This window comes from Symphalangus syndactylus, chromosome 22 (assembly GCF_028878055.3).
Source record: "Symphalangus syndactylus isolate Jambi chromosome 22, NHGRI_mSymSyn1-v2.1_pri, whole genome shotgun sequence".
NCBI lineage: Eukaryota > Metazoa > Chordata > Mammalia > Primates > Hylobatidae > Symphalangus > Symphalangus syndactylus.
The window spans coordinates 12,958,638-12,976,370 of record NC_072444.2 but is presented as its reverse complement, the minus strand read 5'-3'; the positions used below and the strand labels follow the sequence as shown (position 1 = coordinate 12,976,370).

Sequence of the window (17,733 nt, the reverse complement as noted above, 5' to 3'; positions counted from 1 at the left end):
TTAATCATTTATCATCTTTTACTTTTCTGAACCCACTTATAGTGGTTGCTTAAAAGCTTTCATGTTGATGAAGTCTCTGAAGTTGAGTGTGAGGGAGTGAGTATGGGTGTGGAGGGTGTGTATGTTATTAGATTGTGGAGCTCAAGTAGCACACAGAGGTTTACTTTACTGAGCTTGTTCTACTCAGTAGCAGCTCCCAATTTCCTTTAACTGTTGGTTTTCTTGGGAGAATCTCAAGATTTGAAAATCATTGTAGAACTTTTTGAGGCTTTTCATTCAATATTTAAAAATTCTTGCCTCACTTCAGATAATGTTCAGATATGACAACAAGGTCTTACGGGAATTTTTTAATTCTTCATAAATTCTTTTTGAGAGTAGTCACACTCATTTTTGTAATAGGAAGGCATCTTGGCTGGGCACAGTGGCTCATGCCTGTAATCCCAACACTTTGGGAAGCTGAGGCAGGAGGATTGCTTGAGGTCAGGAGTTCAAGACTAGCCTAATATAGTGAGACCCCATCTTTATTTAAAAATAATAATAAATTTTAAAAATTAAAAGAAAGGCATCTTGTATAGACCTTTGTTTGTACATAAGCTTTTTTTCCACTCTTATTCTTTTTTAGTGACAAAACATAAAGGTACTGAGAAAAGAGAATCCCCTTCACCAGCACCGAAGCCTAGAAAAGTAGAGTTATCTGAATCGGGTAAGTTTGTTGTTTTTTTGTGATTTTTGTTTGTTTGTTTTTGTTTTTCTTAAAGCTGATTTTGATTTTTTGCACATTTGGTCATCCCCTTCTGCTTGAAGATGAAGTATAGGATAAGAGCTAAGACTGAAGTCAGACAGACTTGAGTGGAATCCCCATTCCAGAATTTAACTGTTTCTGTTTTAATTAACTTATCTGAGCCTTTCTTCTTTCAGCTCCGAAATAGGGACAGTAGAGGTTTTTGACAGTTAACTGTATCTGCTTATAAAATGCTTGGCACCAGCCTGACCTGTAATAAATGACTAAATAAATTTTATTATATTTGGTGAAGATAGTCTAAATCAGCATGTGAATTGACATTTTAAACTCTTTTTAAAAAAATATAGTAGTTGTATTTTTTATCCAACCAAATGAAGGTTTGAGAGACTATTTTCCTATTCAAATTGCAAATTTTCTATATGCTTAACTAAAGAAACACTTTCTAAATGCATCCATCTTTCAGAAGAAGATAAAGGTGGCAAAATGGCTGCAGCAGATTCTGTGCAGCAGAGACGCCAATACAGACGACAGAACCAGCAGTCTTCATCTGGTATGGACGGTGATGAAAGTTTTTTTCTACGTGCATTTCCTAATAAAAAATACTTGGTATATAAACATCTATGTGTGCAGCATGACTACTTACTTGCCTACATAGAAATCTGTCTGAGGAGGCAGAATTATTCCTTTTTTTGGTTTTAAGTCCTTTTGCAAAATATAATTTTCTGTTACATTGTTATAAAAGTAATAGGTCCCTAGGACACAATAGTGAAACAGAAAACAGAAGTATAAAATTGGAAAAGTATCATTCTTTTTCCAACATCCTAAAGTTTTATTCAGAAATTTTCTGTGCATATAGAAAAAGGAAAAGAAAAAACCCCACAGAAGCTCAACTGTAGATATGTTGCCTCCCTTTTTAACTTAACAGTATATTTAGAACATCTTTCCCTATTAAAAATCTAGACTGGACGCAGTGGCTCGCACCTGTAGTCCCAGCACTTTGGGAGGCCGAGGTGAGCAGGTCACTTGAGATCAGGAGTTCAAGACCATCCTGGCCAATAGGGTGAAACCCCGTCTCTACGAAAAATACAAAAATTAACTGGGCATAGTGGCGCACACCTGTAATCCCAGTTACTTGGGAGGCCCAGGCAGGAGAATCCCTTGAACCCAGGAGGCAGAGGTTGCAGTGAGTGAGCTGAGATCGCGCCACTGCACTCCAGCCTGGGAGCCTGGGCAGCAGAGCAAGGCTTTGTTTCCAAAAGAAAAGAAAATAATCTACCCTATTGTTTTGCTATTTGCATTTTTTATTATAAGAATATACCAGGCTGGGTGTGGTGGCTCACACCTGTAATCCCAACACTTTGGGAGGCTGAGGTAGACGGATCACTTGAGGTCAGGAGTTCGAGACCAGCCTGGCCAGCATGGCAAAACCCTGTCTCTACTAAAAATACAAAGATTAGTTAGGCATGATGGTGCAGGCCTGTAATCCCAGCTACTCAGGAGGCGCAAGCGGTCTTTCTGCCTTGGCCTCCCAAATGCTGGGTTTACAGGGGTGAGCCACTGTGCCCAGCCTAGACTTCTTAGAGTGTGCCATCTTGATTGGATTACACTGTGGAAATGATGTCTATATCTTCTTTAAATAATATGCTTGGCTTTGAAATCATTGATCATATATTGATAATGATTCTGTTCAGAACTGATGGCCTATATACATACTTGCTTACCCTAGTGAACACTCCATCCACCTAGATTTCGGAAAACTTGGACAGATTCAAGCATTCAAGCACAAAGCTAATGTAATATTTTTTTAATTGTGTAATTATAGACTCTGGCTCCTCCTCCTCCTCAGAAGATGAACGACCCAAGAGATCCCATGTGAAGAATGGTGAGGTTGGCAGGCGGCGGAGACATTCCCCTTCCCGGAGTGCTTCTCCATCACCACGAAAGCGCCAAAAAGAGACTTCCCCTCGGTAACATCTTTGCTTCAGTGATGTTCACTGATGTTCTGTAATTGTGATGAAATTTGGTAACTCGGGATTATTTGAGAATTTGGTTAATTCCTTCAGGTATTTGGATATGGTTGGATTTTTGTTTGCTTTTTAGGGTTTTTGTTTTGTTTTGTTTTTGCTTTGTTGGTGGTTATTAATATTTAATTTAGAATTGGTAAATTTTCAACCACCATGTCATATATGTGTGCATGATTAGAAAAATAAACCAAACTATTATAGCAGTAACTCCTGAACATCTTCGAATATTTAAAAATGTCTCCATTAATGGTACTTAATCCACCCAAGTAAATAATTTAGTGAATGGAATTCTTGACATTTGTTTTTCTCCACTGCTCTCAGGATGCAGATGGGAAAGCGATGGCAATCGCCAGTGACTAAAAGGTTGGTTAGACACTACTTTGTAAATTAGGGTTACATGTCATAAATTTTAGTGACTTAATTTCCTATTTAGGTGACCTCATCTCATTCTTAAATATATGGTGGCTGTGGCTATGGATGTGCAGATCCTAAGTTGTTTTGGTTTGAGTATTTTTTTTTTAACACATTAGATTAATGATAGGGAGAATTATACATGAGCTATTTGGTTTAGACCCTCATTTGAACTTAGATTTTTAATATCTGGTTGTGCTCTTTTGTGATAATTTGCATCAACTTACATCAAGCGGCACACAGATTTTTAGCAGTATCTGGATACTTTTCCAGAGATAGGATTAATTGCTCCTTAGATTTGGGGGGAGGGACTTTGTATTTGTGGTGACATTAGGGAGGGCAAGAAAAACTAGGGAGAAACTTTAGAAATATTAAAAGTGAGAGGATCACGAGGTCAGGAGATTAAGACCATCCTGGCCAACATGGTGAAACCCCATTTCTACTAAAAATAGAAAAATTAGCTGGGAGTGTTGGCGCATGCCTGTATCCCAGCTACTCGGAAGGCTGAGGCAGGAGAATCGCTTGAACCCGGGAGGTGGAGGTTGCAGTGAGCTGAGATCACCCCACTGTACTCCAGCCTAGCAACAGAGCTAAATTTCATCTCAAAAATAATAATAGTAATAATAAATAAAAGCGAATGGAAGGCTTTGGCCCTGTTCAGTCTTTCCAGTAGTAGAAAGGTAGGTTGCAGATCACTTTTTTTTTTTTTTTTTTTTTTTTTTTTTTTTTTGAGATGGAGTCTGGCTCTATCACCCAGGCTGGAGTGCATTGGTGCAACCTCGGCTCACTGCAACCTCTGCTTTGCAGGTTCAAACGATTCTCCTGCCTCAGCCTCCTGAGTAGCTGGGACTACAGGCACATGCCACCACGCCCAGTTAATTTTTGTATTGTTAGTAGAGAAGGGATTTCACCATGTTGGCCAGGATGGTCTCAAACTCCTGACGTCAGGTGATCCACCCGCCTCGGCCTCCCAAAGTGTTGAGATTACAGGCATGAGCCACTGGGCCCAACCTGCGTATCTTTATTGAAACTTCTGATTGTTAGTGTCACCGTGACCATAAAACTGTAAAATTTTAGAGCCAAATCCCTAATTCAGGCCTTACTCTCATAAGTGAGAAGATAGCGGCCCCGATGGGGTAGTTTCTTAGGGCCACAAAGTGACAAAGTTGGATCTTAGACCTATACATTTGACATTACACTAGTCTGTCTTGACCAGCTTTCTGCTTTTGGGGCCTTAGCTGCCACTGAATTTTGAAGTATTTATCCTTGCTGAAGCTATCCCACTGTCCTTTTTGTAGCTCAGTTTTTGAAGCTGTGTTGTTTTAGGTAATCTCATCAATAAGAGTGTTTTCTTGGAAAGGAACCAGTGAGCAGTGTTTGTGATGGGGCAAAGCACAGGGTATTTACACTGGAGGAAACTGCTCCATGATAATGAAAGATAAAAACCTAAAAAAGATTAGTTTGGCTGCTAAAGCATTCCTTTCCCAGCTGTAATTACCGCTGGCTTTTGTCAAGTTGCTAGCACAGCAACTAAACAATTGCTTTACAGAGTTAGATTAGTGGTGCAATTTCTTCTCTTACATCTCCCCTTCCCTCCCCACCCCCCCACCAAATTATGGAAATACTTTCTGTTCTGGAAAGAGATTCCTCACAGCAGTAAAATCAACACTAACGTTTATTGCTCTACTCCAGGATGTTTTTGTTTTGTTTCTCATCATTTAAAAAGTATTTTAAGTTATATACCAGCAGTTTCAAGTTTAATGCCATTAGAAATTGCCATCAGGTTCCTAGGATTTAGAGATGGAGGAAGGATTATTTGGAATTATGCTTCAGTATCGTATTTTAGAAGGGGAGATAGAGGTCGGGTGCGGTGGCTCATGCCTGTAATCTCAGCACTTTGGGAGGCTGACATGGGTGGATCACCGGAGATCAGGCATTTGAGACCAGCCTGGCCAACATGACGGAACCCCATCTCTACTAAAAATACAAAAAAGTTAGCCAGGCGTGGTGGCGCATGCCTGTAGTCCCAGCTACTCGGGAGGCTCAGGCAGGAGAATCGTTTGAATCTGGGAGGTGGAGGTTGCAGTGAGCTGATACCGTGCCATTGCACTCCAGCCTGGGCAACAAGAGCAAAACTCCGTCTCAAAAAAAAAAAAGAGGCCCACGCCTGTAATCCCAGCACTTTGGGAGGCCGAGGCGGGCGGTTCACGAGGTCAGGAGATAAAGACCATCCTGGCTAACACGGTGAAACCTTATCTCTAATAAAAATACAGAAAATTAGCCGGGTGTGGTGGTGGGCACCTGTAGTCCCAGCTACTCGGGAGGCTGAGGCAGGAGAATGGCGTGAACCCGGGAGGCAGAGCTTGCAGTGAGCCCAGATCGTGCCACTGCACTCCAGCCTGGGTGACAGAGCGAGACTCCGTCTCAAAAAAAAAAAAAAGAAAAGAAGGGGAGATAGAGCCTGGTTTCGAATATTTTATGTGTATTTAGTGTGAGGTCTTAGTCCCCACAAAGCATAAGCAGATTTAAGTTGAAAAATTTAATGGTGACGTTTAGGATTTTGTCTGTTCAGTTATCAGAGCTTTCTTAGTTTCTAACGGGAACCAAGACAAAGCATAATTCCAGATTCACAGGAAGCATGAGTCCTGTCCTGGGCAAAAAAAATTAAGAGTTTGGAGCAGAGACATCCAGATTTGGGTCTTAAGCCACTTGCAACTATTGGCATTTTTGAATTTCTGTATTAGAGTCTCTAAAGCAGTTGATTCCTAATAAGGAATCTGAATCACCTGGAGAGCCTTTCCCAGAAACACCTGGCTGGACCTTAGCCCAGACCTGGTAGACATAAATCTCACATAAGCTTCCCAGGTGGTTCTAATGCGCATCCCCAATAAAAAGCAGTGCTCTGATGTGCTGTTGCCTAACTTTTTCACTGTGTGTCATGTCAAGAATGTCTGTATTGTGATCCAAAATTTCATAAAATGGTATTTACCCTTGTCACAAGTAAAACACTCTAGTTTTATTAAGTTTTTTAATGCTGCCACTCAAGGTCTTGACTAATGATCTTGACCTGTAGTTTGAAAAACACTGTTCTGAAACTTAGTAACCATTGCTGCCCGTGGGGTTAATGATAATTGAAACCGTGTCTTCTGGGTCACTTAACTATAAATGCCACTGACTCAAAGTTAACTATATAGGCCAGGTGTGGTAACTCACACCTGTAATCCCAGCACTTTGAGAGGCTGAGGCGGGCGGATCACCTGAGGTCAGGAGTTCAAGACCAGCTTGGCCAACATGGTGAAACTCCGTCTCTACAAAAATATTTTTAAAAATTAGCCAGGAATGATTACGGGTGCCTGTAATCCCAACTACTCAGGAGGCTGAGGTGGGAGAATTGCTTGAACCTGGGAGGCGGAGGTTGCAGTGAGCTGAGATCGTGCCATTGCACTCCAGCCTGGGCGACAGAGCAAGACTCCATCTCAAAAAAAAAAAAAATTAACTAGAATTCTTCTTTGTTTAGTGGTAGACGGAGGAGAAGTCCATCCCCACCACCCACCAGAAGGCGACGGTCTCCTTCTCCCGCCCCTCCCCCTCGACGGCGCAGGACTCCCACACCACCACCACGACGAAGGTACTTTGTCAAATATGCTAACTGGAGCATCTCCTAACCCCCCCGCCCCTGATACATCAGATGAGTGGTGGTGCTCACTTCATAACAGGGTTGGAGAGAGGCACAGCTCGTGTGTGCGTGTGAAAACCCAATCATCATGCTTATGAACTACAAAAGGATTTCTGAATCTTTCTGATTATTATATCTTACTAGAGTAAGCAGACTAGCACTGTTCAGCCAATCATAAAAGAACACGTATGATTCCATCTATATGAAAAGTCTAGAATACACAAATCTATAGAGATAGAAAACAGATTAGAGTGGGGTGGACATGGGGATGGTAATGGCTGCAGAACTATATGAATATACTGAAATCCTTTAATTGTATACTGTAAATGAACCGTAAATGGGTAAATAGATAGGTTTTATAGCAGGTGAATCACGTATTGTCATAAAGATGTTAATACATTAAAAGATGGTATTGACTAGTAATTGTAAAGAGAAAATTTAGAGAATACTGGCAGATATCTCTTACCTAAATAATCAAAGATAACGTCCTCAATAAAACATTGGCGTCGTGTATTTCCTGGATACCTCTGTAGTATGCTTACCAATTATGCCGAACCTCAGTCTAATTATTAGGAAGTAATCAGACAAACCCAAATTGAAAGTCATTCTACAGAATACCTGACCAATATTCGAAAGTGTCAGTCATGAAAGACAGTGACAGAAACAGTCACAGATTGGCAGGAACTAAAGAGATGTAGGGTCCTGTAGCAGAAAAGGAACATTGATTAAGTCCTGGAACAGAAAAGGGACATTCATTCGTGGAAAACTGGGTTGTGTGCTATTTTAATAATACTAAGTTATCACTGAGGTTCATTTTATGGTTTTGCTAATTTTCTTATGGTTGTATAAAATATTAGCATGGTGAAGTGGCAAATCTCCTATTTTTGTAGCTCTTCTGTACATCTAAAACGATTTTAAAGTAAAAATTAGGGGAAAATGTTTTAATGTCATTGCTTGGATATGTTGCCAAGCAATGTAATGGCATGCTGCCACTCTATTTTTTTTTTGAGACAGTCTCACTCTGTCACTCAGGCTGGAATGCAGTGGCCGATCTCAGCTCACTGTAACCTACGTGTCCTGGGTTCAAGTGATTGTTCTGCCTCAGCCTCCCGAGTAGCTGGGATTACAGGCACCTGCCACCACACCCAGCCAGTTTTTGTATTTTTTTGTAGAGATGAGGTTTCACCATGTTGGCCAGGCTGGTCTCAAACTCCTGACCTCAGGTGATCCTCCCTCCTCGGCCTCCCAGAGTGCTGGGATTACAGGTGTGACCAACTCTGCCCAGCCTGGCTGCCACTCTTGAATGCCTGTTACGTGCCAGGCAAAGTGCTAGGTGCTTTATATGCTTTGCTACTAGTCTTCAAAGTGACGTTGCTTGATAGTTGGTATTGTGTGCATTTTTCAGGTGAGGAAATGGGAGTTGAGAATTACTAAATAATTGCCCAGATACAGTGATGAAACTGTGCCCTACCACATTGCCAAAATATATGGCCTGTTGTAAAGCTAACTCTGGGCAGGAATTTACTTTGATCTAAAAGTCTGCAAGATCCAAGAGGAAATTAGGTACTTTGGCCTGAAAAGTGGCCTTTTGAGACAGAAAATGGAACAGTCTCTTTGAGGGGAGGTAGAAGTGTCTTTAAGGCTTATGCAGTGAACTCTTAATTATTCATACAGTGTCCAAATGCTCATTCAGAGAGGATACCATATAGGAGACCTCTTTAAAGCGTAGACTTCCTAAAGTGACCATAATAGAGTTTTGCTAATACAGTTACTTGGTTATTATATAATAACTGATGTTCAGTTAATACAGTGCAAGATTCTCTTTTCAAAAAACGTTGATTTCGTATAGATGTTAAAAGACTTGACAAATTCACATCTTCTGAAAATTGCAAATTTTTGTTAATCAAAATGTCTTTTTTTTCTTTTTTGTACTTAGTCTTGCAGTGTCCTGTGTTGCAGTCAGCTGAGATAAACAAGTTTTATTGATATTTAAATGAGAATATAAAGATAGCATGTTCACTTACAAATATATTCCCTTTGCCTAGTGCTAACTACAGTATAGCCAAACCTACTGATTACTTTTCATCCTGTTTCTGTATTTTGTTGAGCCTTTCAGCTTAATTATGTGTCTTTTTCCTAGGACTCCTTCTCCTCCCCCACGTCGGCGCTCACCTTCTCCTAGAAGATACTCTCCTCCAATACAGAGGAGATACTCTCCTTCTCCACCTCCAAAGAGAAGAACGGCTTCACCTCCTCCCCCTCCTAAACGAAGAGCATCACCATCTCCACCACCAAAGCGGCGGGTCTCCCATTCTCCACCTCCCAAACAAAGAAGCTCCCCAGTCACCAAGAGACGTTCACCCTCATTATCATCCAAGCATAGGAAAGGGTCTTCCCCAAGCCGCTCTACCCGGGAGGCCCGATCACCGCAACCAAACAAACGGCATTCGCCCTCACCACGGCCTCGAGCTCCTCAGACCTCCTCAAGTCCTCCACCCGTTCGAAGAGGAGCGTCGTCATCACCCCAAAGAAGGCAGTCCCCGTCTCCAAGTACTAGGCCCATTAGGAGAGTCTCCAGGACTCCGGAGCCTAAAAAGATAAAAAAGTAAAAATATTTTATGCTTTTTCATTAGGAATACTTACATAGCTCTTTATATTTGGAAGCTCCCCCCCCCATATACAAGGAATAATTATGAATATGAGCTTTTAAGTCAAACTTGAGGTACTATTTACAGATCTTATTCCATTTTTGGGATAGTTTCTATGGCATAATTTAAATGCCACAGGCTTTTACTTGGTTCTTAGCAGTTATCAATTTGTTTTTGAGGGGTATGCTTCCAAAACTAAACTTGAGTAAGACATAGAACATTTCTTGTGTGTGATCTAAGGAACTGACATTACTAATCTTACATAAGAAGCATCATTAACAGAATAGATAGAGGATTTATGGGGCTTTAGCCACCCTCTGGGAAACATAGGTGATGTAAATGGGATATATGTTAGTCGAATCAACCAGCAATCTAAGTGGTATATTTGAAATTCATAACCTGGTTGTACAGTGTAGTTGGTGGTTTTCTCATGTGAAGAGATGTCTGTTCTCAATGCCGAATGTTTTTTCCTTTTTGTCTAGGGCTGCTTCCCCAAGCCCACAGTCTGTAAGGAGGGTCTCATCCTCCCGATCTGTCTCCGGGTCTCCTGAGCCAGCAGCTAAAAAGCCCCCAGCACCTCCATCCCCCGTCCAGTCTCAGTCACCGTCTACAAACTGGTCACCAGCTGTACCGGTCAAAAAGGCCAAAAGCCCGACACCGAGCCCATCACCGCCAAGAGTATGTGTCTGCCTTATTTTGGACACCCTTTTATAAATACGTATATGGTCACTTTGAAGCAGAGCAAATGTCATTGGGGCATTAAAATATTGGTGTTTAAACTTTTTTTCCCACTTGTGAGTTATACATCTGATCTTGGGCAGGTTTCTGTATTGCATAAAATCAGTGGTTAGACGTCCATCTGTTTTTTGTTTGTTTTTGAGACAGCATCTCATGCTATTACCCACGCTGAGTGCAGCGGGATGATCATAGCTCACAGCAGCCTTCCTGGATGCAGGTGATCCCTTCGCCTCAGCCTCCCAAGTAGCTGGGATTATAGGCACATGCTGCTGCACCTGGCTGGTTTTTTGTTTGTTTTTAACTTTTTGTAGAGACAGGGTCTTGCTGTGTTGACCAGGCTGATCTTGAACTCCTGGCCCCCAGTGATCCTCCTGCTGTGGCCTCAGATGTCCATGTTTAATTGGGTTGACTGAATAGTTGTGCAAGCTAACTTGTGAGGAATTTTAAGTAATTGCTTAGAAGTGTGAAATTGAAATATTATGGATTAAATTATAGGAGCCTGCCTTTTGCATAAATTTGTGTGTCATGAGGAAGAACCAGTCGTCCCCACTCTAAAGATAGGAGAGCTCAGATGGTAGCTAGAGACATGGCATTCATACAGGCATGTGTTTAGACTAATGGCTGGTACCATTTATTAAAAGTCTGCTACACGTTAGGCAAGTATTATGGGTGATTTACAGATGTTCTCATTTAATTTTCACAAGAGCTTTATCAGGTAGGGATTATTACACTTATTTTTGGTAAAAAGGTCTCAGAAAGAGTTCAGCAATTTGTCTAAGGCCAAATAGTTCAGGAGCTGGAATTGAGCTCATCCTGGAGATAGCCTCTGACTTTGAATACTTCTCTTGGTGATAATTGGCCTTGGGCCTTCCCCACTCACACCCTCCAAAGCCTTTTGGAAATCTTGAGATTTGTCCATTGGGGATTTGAGGAAATAAAATGTTCAATTGGACAGAATATTAATCAGATTGATTATAAATGCTGGGTGTTGTTTTTTTTTTTCCTTCCTAGAATTCAGATCAAGAAGGAGGTGGAAAGAAAAAGAAGAAAAAGAAGGACAAGAAACACAAAAAGGATAAGAAGCACAAGAAGCACAAAAAACACAAGAAGGAAAAGGCTGTGGCTGCAGCTGCTGCAGCTGCTGTGACCCCTGCAGCCATTGCAGCTGCCACAACCACATTAGCACAGGAAGAGCCAGTGGCAGCGCCAGAGCCGAAGAAGGTATTTATGAACTCTGTATATGGCTGTCTTGCAGTATACGTACAGATAGAAAAGTCATTTTATTTTGAGAAGTAGCAAAATTGTTTTTTCTACTAATTAGCCAATTACTCTGAGATAAAATTCACATACCATACAGTTCACTCATTTAAAGTTTGTGGTTCCCTGGGTTTTAGTATATTCAGTCGTGCATCGATCCCCACACTTTGATTCTGCTTTTTACTCAGCATTTCCCACCAGGATCTCAAGACTTAACCATGTAAATTCTGTTTTTTTTAGGAGACTGAAAGTGAAGCTGAAGATAACCTTGATGATCTAGAAAAGCACCTGCGTGAAAAGGCCCTGAGATCAATGAGGAAGGCCCAAGTGTCCCCACAGTCTTAGGGGGAAATGTTTGTTATGATGTAAATTTTATTTGGTTTGTACGCAGTTCAATTTCAAAATTGCTAAAATGTGTTTGAGCTTTAGACTATAACATTTGTTGTAATAATTGCTAGGTTGAAGTTCAACATGTAAAAAAAAGGGGGCATGGATTTACATTGCAAAAGGTGTCCACAGTGTATTAGTGACATTCTTTCATTGACAGCTGACATAATTCATTGAGCGAAATATTTTAAGCCAAAAAAATTCCCTTTTTAAAAAAGGGGGTTTAAATACTGTTGGCATTTTTATGGTTCCTTTAAATGCCCTGGCTATTCCCAGAGGGGTTTTTTTGTTTGTTTTTTGGTTTTGATTTTCTTTTTGTTTTTCTTTCTTCTTCTTACATTTTTTCCATTCAAGTCTTAGCTCCCATTTAAGTTATGCTTCTGACCTTGTATGGTCTGTAAGCTTGCCCAGAAATAAGACCACTGTTTTGAACTACCACAAAAGTATAAATGAATATTTTAATGCCACAATCTTTCCTGTTGCCTGTGGAGTCTCTGCTGAAATGAATCAGGATTCGAGCTCTAGGATGAGACAGAAAATGAAAGCATGTTGTTTGCCAGGACACTGTGGGTTTATATTGATGTGTAACAAGTTGATTTGGAACACTGGACTCTCATTCTGTTCTTCTGGTTTTGTTTTTTTGTTTTGTTTTTTTCTTTTGTAAAGGCAATGAGCTAGTCCCAGAAAGGATCCTTCAGTTACATACAATTTGTTTAATGAAATGTCATGGCCCTGTTCATATTTTTGTCTTGTTCTTCCAATTGGTATATACAACTTTCATAGCCTCTTGTATTTGGAAGGCTGGAAGGGCCCAGACTTTGGAATAGTGTCTTGGTTTCACTGTTTTTGTTTTGATTTTTTTTTTTTGATTTTTTTTTTTAAACTAAAGCTATATAAAGCTTGTGGATTAAACAGAATAAATTTCTAAATTTAAAAATTTTGCCACTCACTTTTACTTAGTAGTGCCTATGTAAACCTTTTGGTGTGTTGGGAGTTGGGCAGGGGAAAGAAAAGGTGATGAAATTAAGGTTTTGCCATCTTTATTTCAATAATTACTGTGGTGATTGCTATAAAGGGAAAGTCTCAGCGTGTGATTGGAACATTTAGAATACTGGTGGGAGAAGTCCACCAGGCAAAGGGAAGAGCATTGCAGTCAGACAAACAGTGTCTGTGTCTTCCCTGAGGCAGAAGGAGCCTGGCATGTTAGGAAGTGAACAAAGGCTAAGGAATGACTGGAACACCCTCTGTCGGGGGCGGTGGGGCAGGGGTGTGTGTGTGTGTGTGTGTGTGTGTGTGTGTGTGTGTGTGTGCGCGCGCATGCACGCTTAATATTTGGCTATCTACAACCAAGTCCGTTTTGCATTTAAAACTAAGTGGAACGAAAACTTGAGTTGTTAACATAGTGTGAGGTAAAACAGCAACATTCATATGAAAGAAATTCACCAGAAACCTAAGCTGAGCAGGTCGACACATGCATAGTTTGATTATAAGTTCTGGCAGTTGAAGCAAAACAAGGAAGAAAATGCCTACAATCTTAATTTCTTTCTTCTTTTTCTTTCTTTTTTTTTTTAGATGAGGTCCTGCTCTGTCACCCAGGCTGGAGTGCAGTGGCGCAATCTCAGCTCACTGCAAGCTCCACCTCCTGGGTTCAAGCGATTCTCCTGCCCCAGCCTCCTGAGTAGCTGGGATTGTAAGTGGCCGCCACTACGCCAAGCTATTTTTTAAATACTTTTAGTAGAGACGGGGTTTCACCATCTTGGCCAAGCTAGTCTTGAACTCCTGACCTTGTGATTTGCCTGCCTCGCCCTCCCAAAGTGCTGGAATTACAGGTGTGAGCTACCGCACTGCTCCTGCCTTAGGGAAGACACAGACACTGTCTGACTGCAATGCTCTTCCCTTTGCCTGGTGGACTTCTCCCACCAGTATTCTAAATGTTCCAATCATATGCTGAGACTTTCCCTTTACAGCACTCACCACAGTTAATTATTGAAATAAATATGGTAAAAACATCTTTCAAAGGACATGGACAGTAAATATACCTTCAACAATGAGGAACTGTTTTTACAGGTGTTTTACAGGTTTAAAGTGATTTGTAACAAGCAAAAAAGCTTGATGAAACTTGTATAGGGACTGCGCTAAGGTAGTGTAGAGTGAGTGACTCTACGCTCTATCCATGGTCGATAATAGAGTTTTATGTGTGTGCAGCAAATTAAGAATTTTCAAGGGCCTTCTACGTGGCTCCTTTCGATTTTACAATTCTATGATAAAAGAAAAGCACATCATACTTATTTTCTAAGATGGTTGCTGACATTTCCTTCCCAATATGAACAAACCAGTGAACATCGTTGGAGTAGAGTTGGCCCTTGAACAATGAGAGGGTTGAGGCACTGACCCCTTGCACAGGCAAAAATTCAAGTATAATTTTTTTACTTCCTAAAAATGTACCTGCCAGGCATGGTAGATCATGCCTGTAATTCCAACACTTTGGGAGGCTGAGGCAGGAGGACTGCTTGATTCCAGGAATTTGAGACCAGCTTGGACAACAACAGCGAGACCTCATCTCTAAAAAACTTTTTTTAAAAAAGCCCTAGGCACGGTGGCGTGTGCCTATAGCCTCAGCTACCCATGAGGCTGAGGTGGGAGGATCACTTGAGCCTTGGAAGTTGAGGCTGCTGTGAGCCATGATCACACCACTGCACTCCAGCCTGGGCATCTTTGAGGCTGAAAAAAATGGGAGGGGGTTGGTCTTGCTGTCCCAGCAATGGGAGAGGTGGAAAAATCTGCCTATAAGTGGATCCATGCAGTGTAAACCTGTGTTCAAGTGTCAGCTGTACTTAGGTCTAGCCAATCATTCAGTCCATTTGTTTACTTACTCCGTAGGCTTTTATTCCTCCACTTGACTGCTCTTAAGATTAGCCATAGCCTTCCTTTTGCCAAATTGAACAATCAGTTCTGAATCCTTATTTTATTAGACTTCTGCAGGATTGGGCTCAATCAGTCACTTTGTTGACTCACACTCGTGTTCTTTTAAGCAACACTAGTTGTCCTCCTACCTCACTAACTTTTGTCTCTAATAGGTCCTTTTAAACATGCCGTGATGTAGTATGCCTTTTTTTGTCCTTGGTTGCCTTCCCTGTACTTAATCCCTAGTCTCTTGATTTTAAGTGTCATCTTGATGTTTGAGGTATTTAATCCCCAGTTCAAACTTCTCCCTGAGCTAGACTCCTGTTGAGCTACCTGCTTGATAATGCCATTTATTTTATTTATTTATATGAGACAGAGCCTCTCTCTGTCACCCAGGCTGAAGTGCAGTAGTGCCATCTCGGCTCATTGTTACCTCTGCCTCCCGGGTTCAAGCAATTCTGCCTCAATCTCCCGAGTAGCTAGGATTACAAGGGCCTGCCACCATGCCACTATGCCCAGCTAATTTTGTTTTTGTTTTTGAGATGGAGTCTCGCTCTGTCACCCAGGCTGGAGTTCAAGTGGCACGATCTCAGCTCACTGCAACCTCCACCTCCCAGGTACAAGCGATTCTCCCATCTCGGCCTCCTGAGCAGCTGGGATTATCGGCGCCCGCCACCACACCCGGCTAATTTTTTGTATTTTTAGTAGAGACAAGGTTTCACCAAGTTGGCCAGACTGCTCTTAAACTCCTGACCTCAGGTGATCCACCCGCCTCGGCCTCCCAAAGTGCTGGGATTACAGGCGTGAGCCACCGTGCCCAGCTGCTAATTTTTTATTTTTAGTAGAAATGGGGTTTCACCATATTGGCCAGGCTGTCTCGAACTCTTGACCTCAAGTGATCCGTCTGCCTGGGGCTCCCAAAGAGGCACCACATCCGGCCATAATACCATAAAAGGCATACCAAAATTAACATGTCCAAAATAGGATTTTTTATACGATCCTGATCTCAGTCCATTTCAGTGCCTGTCACTGTCATTTATTCAACACTGAGTCCTTATCAGTGGCCATACTGTCCACTCCCCAATACTCGTGCATGCTGTTCCCCACAGCCCAAGTCAGATCACAGCTCTGCTAAAAATCCTCAGAAAGCTGTTTCAGAATAAAACGCAAATTTCTTACTATGGCCTGCAAGTCCTAATAGGATTGGGCTAAATCGGCTTTGGCAACTTTATTGTCACTTAGCAGTCTACTCAAGCCATGGTGGCCACCCTGTCTTCCCTTTTTTCCAAAAAGCTGACTTCTCTTTCAGAGATTTTTGTACCGTGCCCACTGTGCCTTTATCCTGGAAGGCACTCCTGCTCTTATTGCTTGTTTCTTTACTTGGTTTGCCTCGGACACTTCCCTAATTCCCTTTCCTTTGTTTTCATGGATGTCAACTTTCGCTACCTAAAATGATGCATTTTTGCTCGCCAGGAAGTTGGTCTTATTCATGGCTGTGTCCCCAGTGGTACAAACCAGTGTACCACACTGTACACCGTATTCCAGTGTATTCATTCGACGAATGAATAAATTTAATTATCATTGCATCCATACTGGCCAGATACTACTAGGGTTTGAGGTAAAGTGAAGAGGCCAGACGCAGTGGCTCACGCCTGTAATCCCAGCACTTTAGAAAGGCCAAGGTGGGGGGATTGCTTGAGCCCAGGAGTTTGCGACTAGCCTGGGCAACATTGGTGACCCCTGTCTACAAAAAGCCTAAAAATTAGCTGGTCATCGTGGCATGTACCTGTAGTCCCAGCTACTCCAGAGGCTGAGGAGGGAGGATCATTTGAGCCTGGGAGGTCAGGGCTGCAGTGAGCAGTGACTGTGCCATATCACTCCAAAAAAAAAAAAAGATGATTGCTATCCTTAAGGAGCGTCCATCTACTGGGTATGCAGACATGCAAACAATTTGCAGACTGCACACTGAGTCTGGGGAACCAGATTTCTACCATAGCTTCTACTGTATGGTCTTAGGCAAGTTACTTGACCTTGAGGTGGTGCCATTTCCTCTTCAATGGAAATGATGGAATCTATCTCAGAGTTTTTGAAGATTTAAATGTGTCAGTTAATACATATAATGCAATGATACCACAAAGACAGCTTCCCATTCTAACATGACACATAGCCATTCTTAGAATTATGGCAAAGTTTAGATAACTGAAATGCATTTTAGATCAGCCCCATTTAAGGCAATTTATTTCTCTTTTTTTAAGATTTAACTCACGTGCCATAAAATTCACCATCTCAGTGGTATTGAGCAGTTATGCAACCATCACTATATCTATTCCAAAACATTGTCATCACCCCAAAAAGAAACTTTGCGCTCATTAACAGTCACTTCAATTACCCTGACAGTTCTTTTAGCCCCAGGCCCTGGCAAGTACTTTCCTATCTATAGATTTGCCCGTTCTGTACATTTCACTGAAATCATACAATATTAGGCCTTTTGTCTGGCTTCTTTCACTTAGCACAGTGTGTTCCAGGTTCATTCAAGTTATAGCAGGCATCAATGCTTCATTTCTTTTTTTATTTTTTGAAACAGGATCTCTATCTGTCAGCCAGGCCAGAATGCAGTGATGCAGTCATGGCTCACTGCAGCCTCAACCTCCCAGGCTGAAGCAACCCTCCCACTGCAACCTCCTAAGTAGCTGAGATTATAGGCATGCACCACCATGCCCGGCTAATTTTTGCATTTTTTTAGTACAGATGGAGTTTCACCATGACTGGTGTCGAACTCCTGGGCTCAAGTGACTCACCTGCCTCAGTGTCCCAAAGTGCTGCTGGTGTCAGAGGTGTTCAAACCAGAGCAACTCCATTGTGAGTAGGGGCTGGGTAAAATAAGGCTGAGACCTGCTGGGCTGCATTCCCAGGAGGTTAGGCGTTCTTAGTCATAGGATGAGACAG

General features: G+C 41.8%; 1 protein-coding gene and 1 non-coding gene across 21 annotated transcripts in view; one reads left to right on the top strand and one right to left on the bottom strand.

The window, feature by feature from the left end:
• SRRM1 (serine and arginine repetitive matrix 1) overlaps positions 1-12,820 on the top strand; it is a 29,730-nt gene extending 16,910 nt beyond the window's left edge. For 7 of the 20 annotated variants that reach the window (XM_055262694.2, XM_063631542.1, XM_055262696.2 and 4 more), the window contains 9 exons: positions 623-703; positions 1,206-1,292; positions 2,565-2,709; positions 3,088-3,129; positions 6,695-6,805; positions 8,994-9,458; positions 9,984-10,179; positions 11,251-11,460; positions 11,737-12,820. In XM_055262694.2, coding sequence (XP_055118669.1) covers positions 623-703; positions 1,206-1,292; positions 2,565-2,709; positions 3,088-3,129; positions 6,695-6,805; positions 8,994-9,458; positions 9,984-10,179; positions 11,251-11,460; positions 11,737-11,841 — 1,442 coding nt within the window. In that variant the 3' untranslated portion in view covers positions 11,842-12,820. The remainder of the gene's footprint in view (positions 1-622; positions 704-1,205; positions 1,293-2,564; positions 2,710-3,087; positions 3,130-6,694; positions 6,806-8,993; positions 9,459-9,983; positions 10,180-11,250; positions 11,461-11,736) is intronic. The other 13 variants (XM_055262700.2, XM_055262698.2, XM_063631543.1 and 10 more) reach the window with 3 other exon arrangements.
• Positions 6,860-6,964, bottom strand: LOC129472791 (small nucleolar RNA U13). Its single transcript, XR_008654068.1, has one exon. It is a non-coding gene; the product is annotated as a small nucleolar RNA U13 (small nucleolar RNA).
• Positions 12,821-17,733: the final 4,913 nt, after the last annotated feature.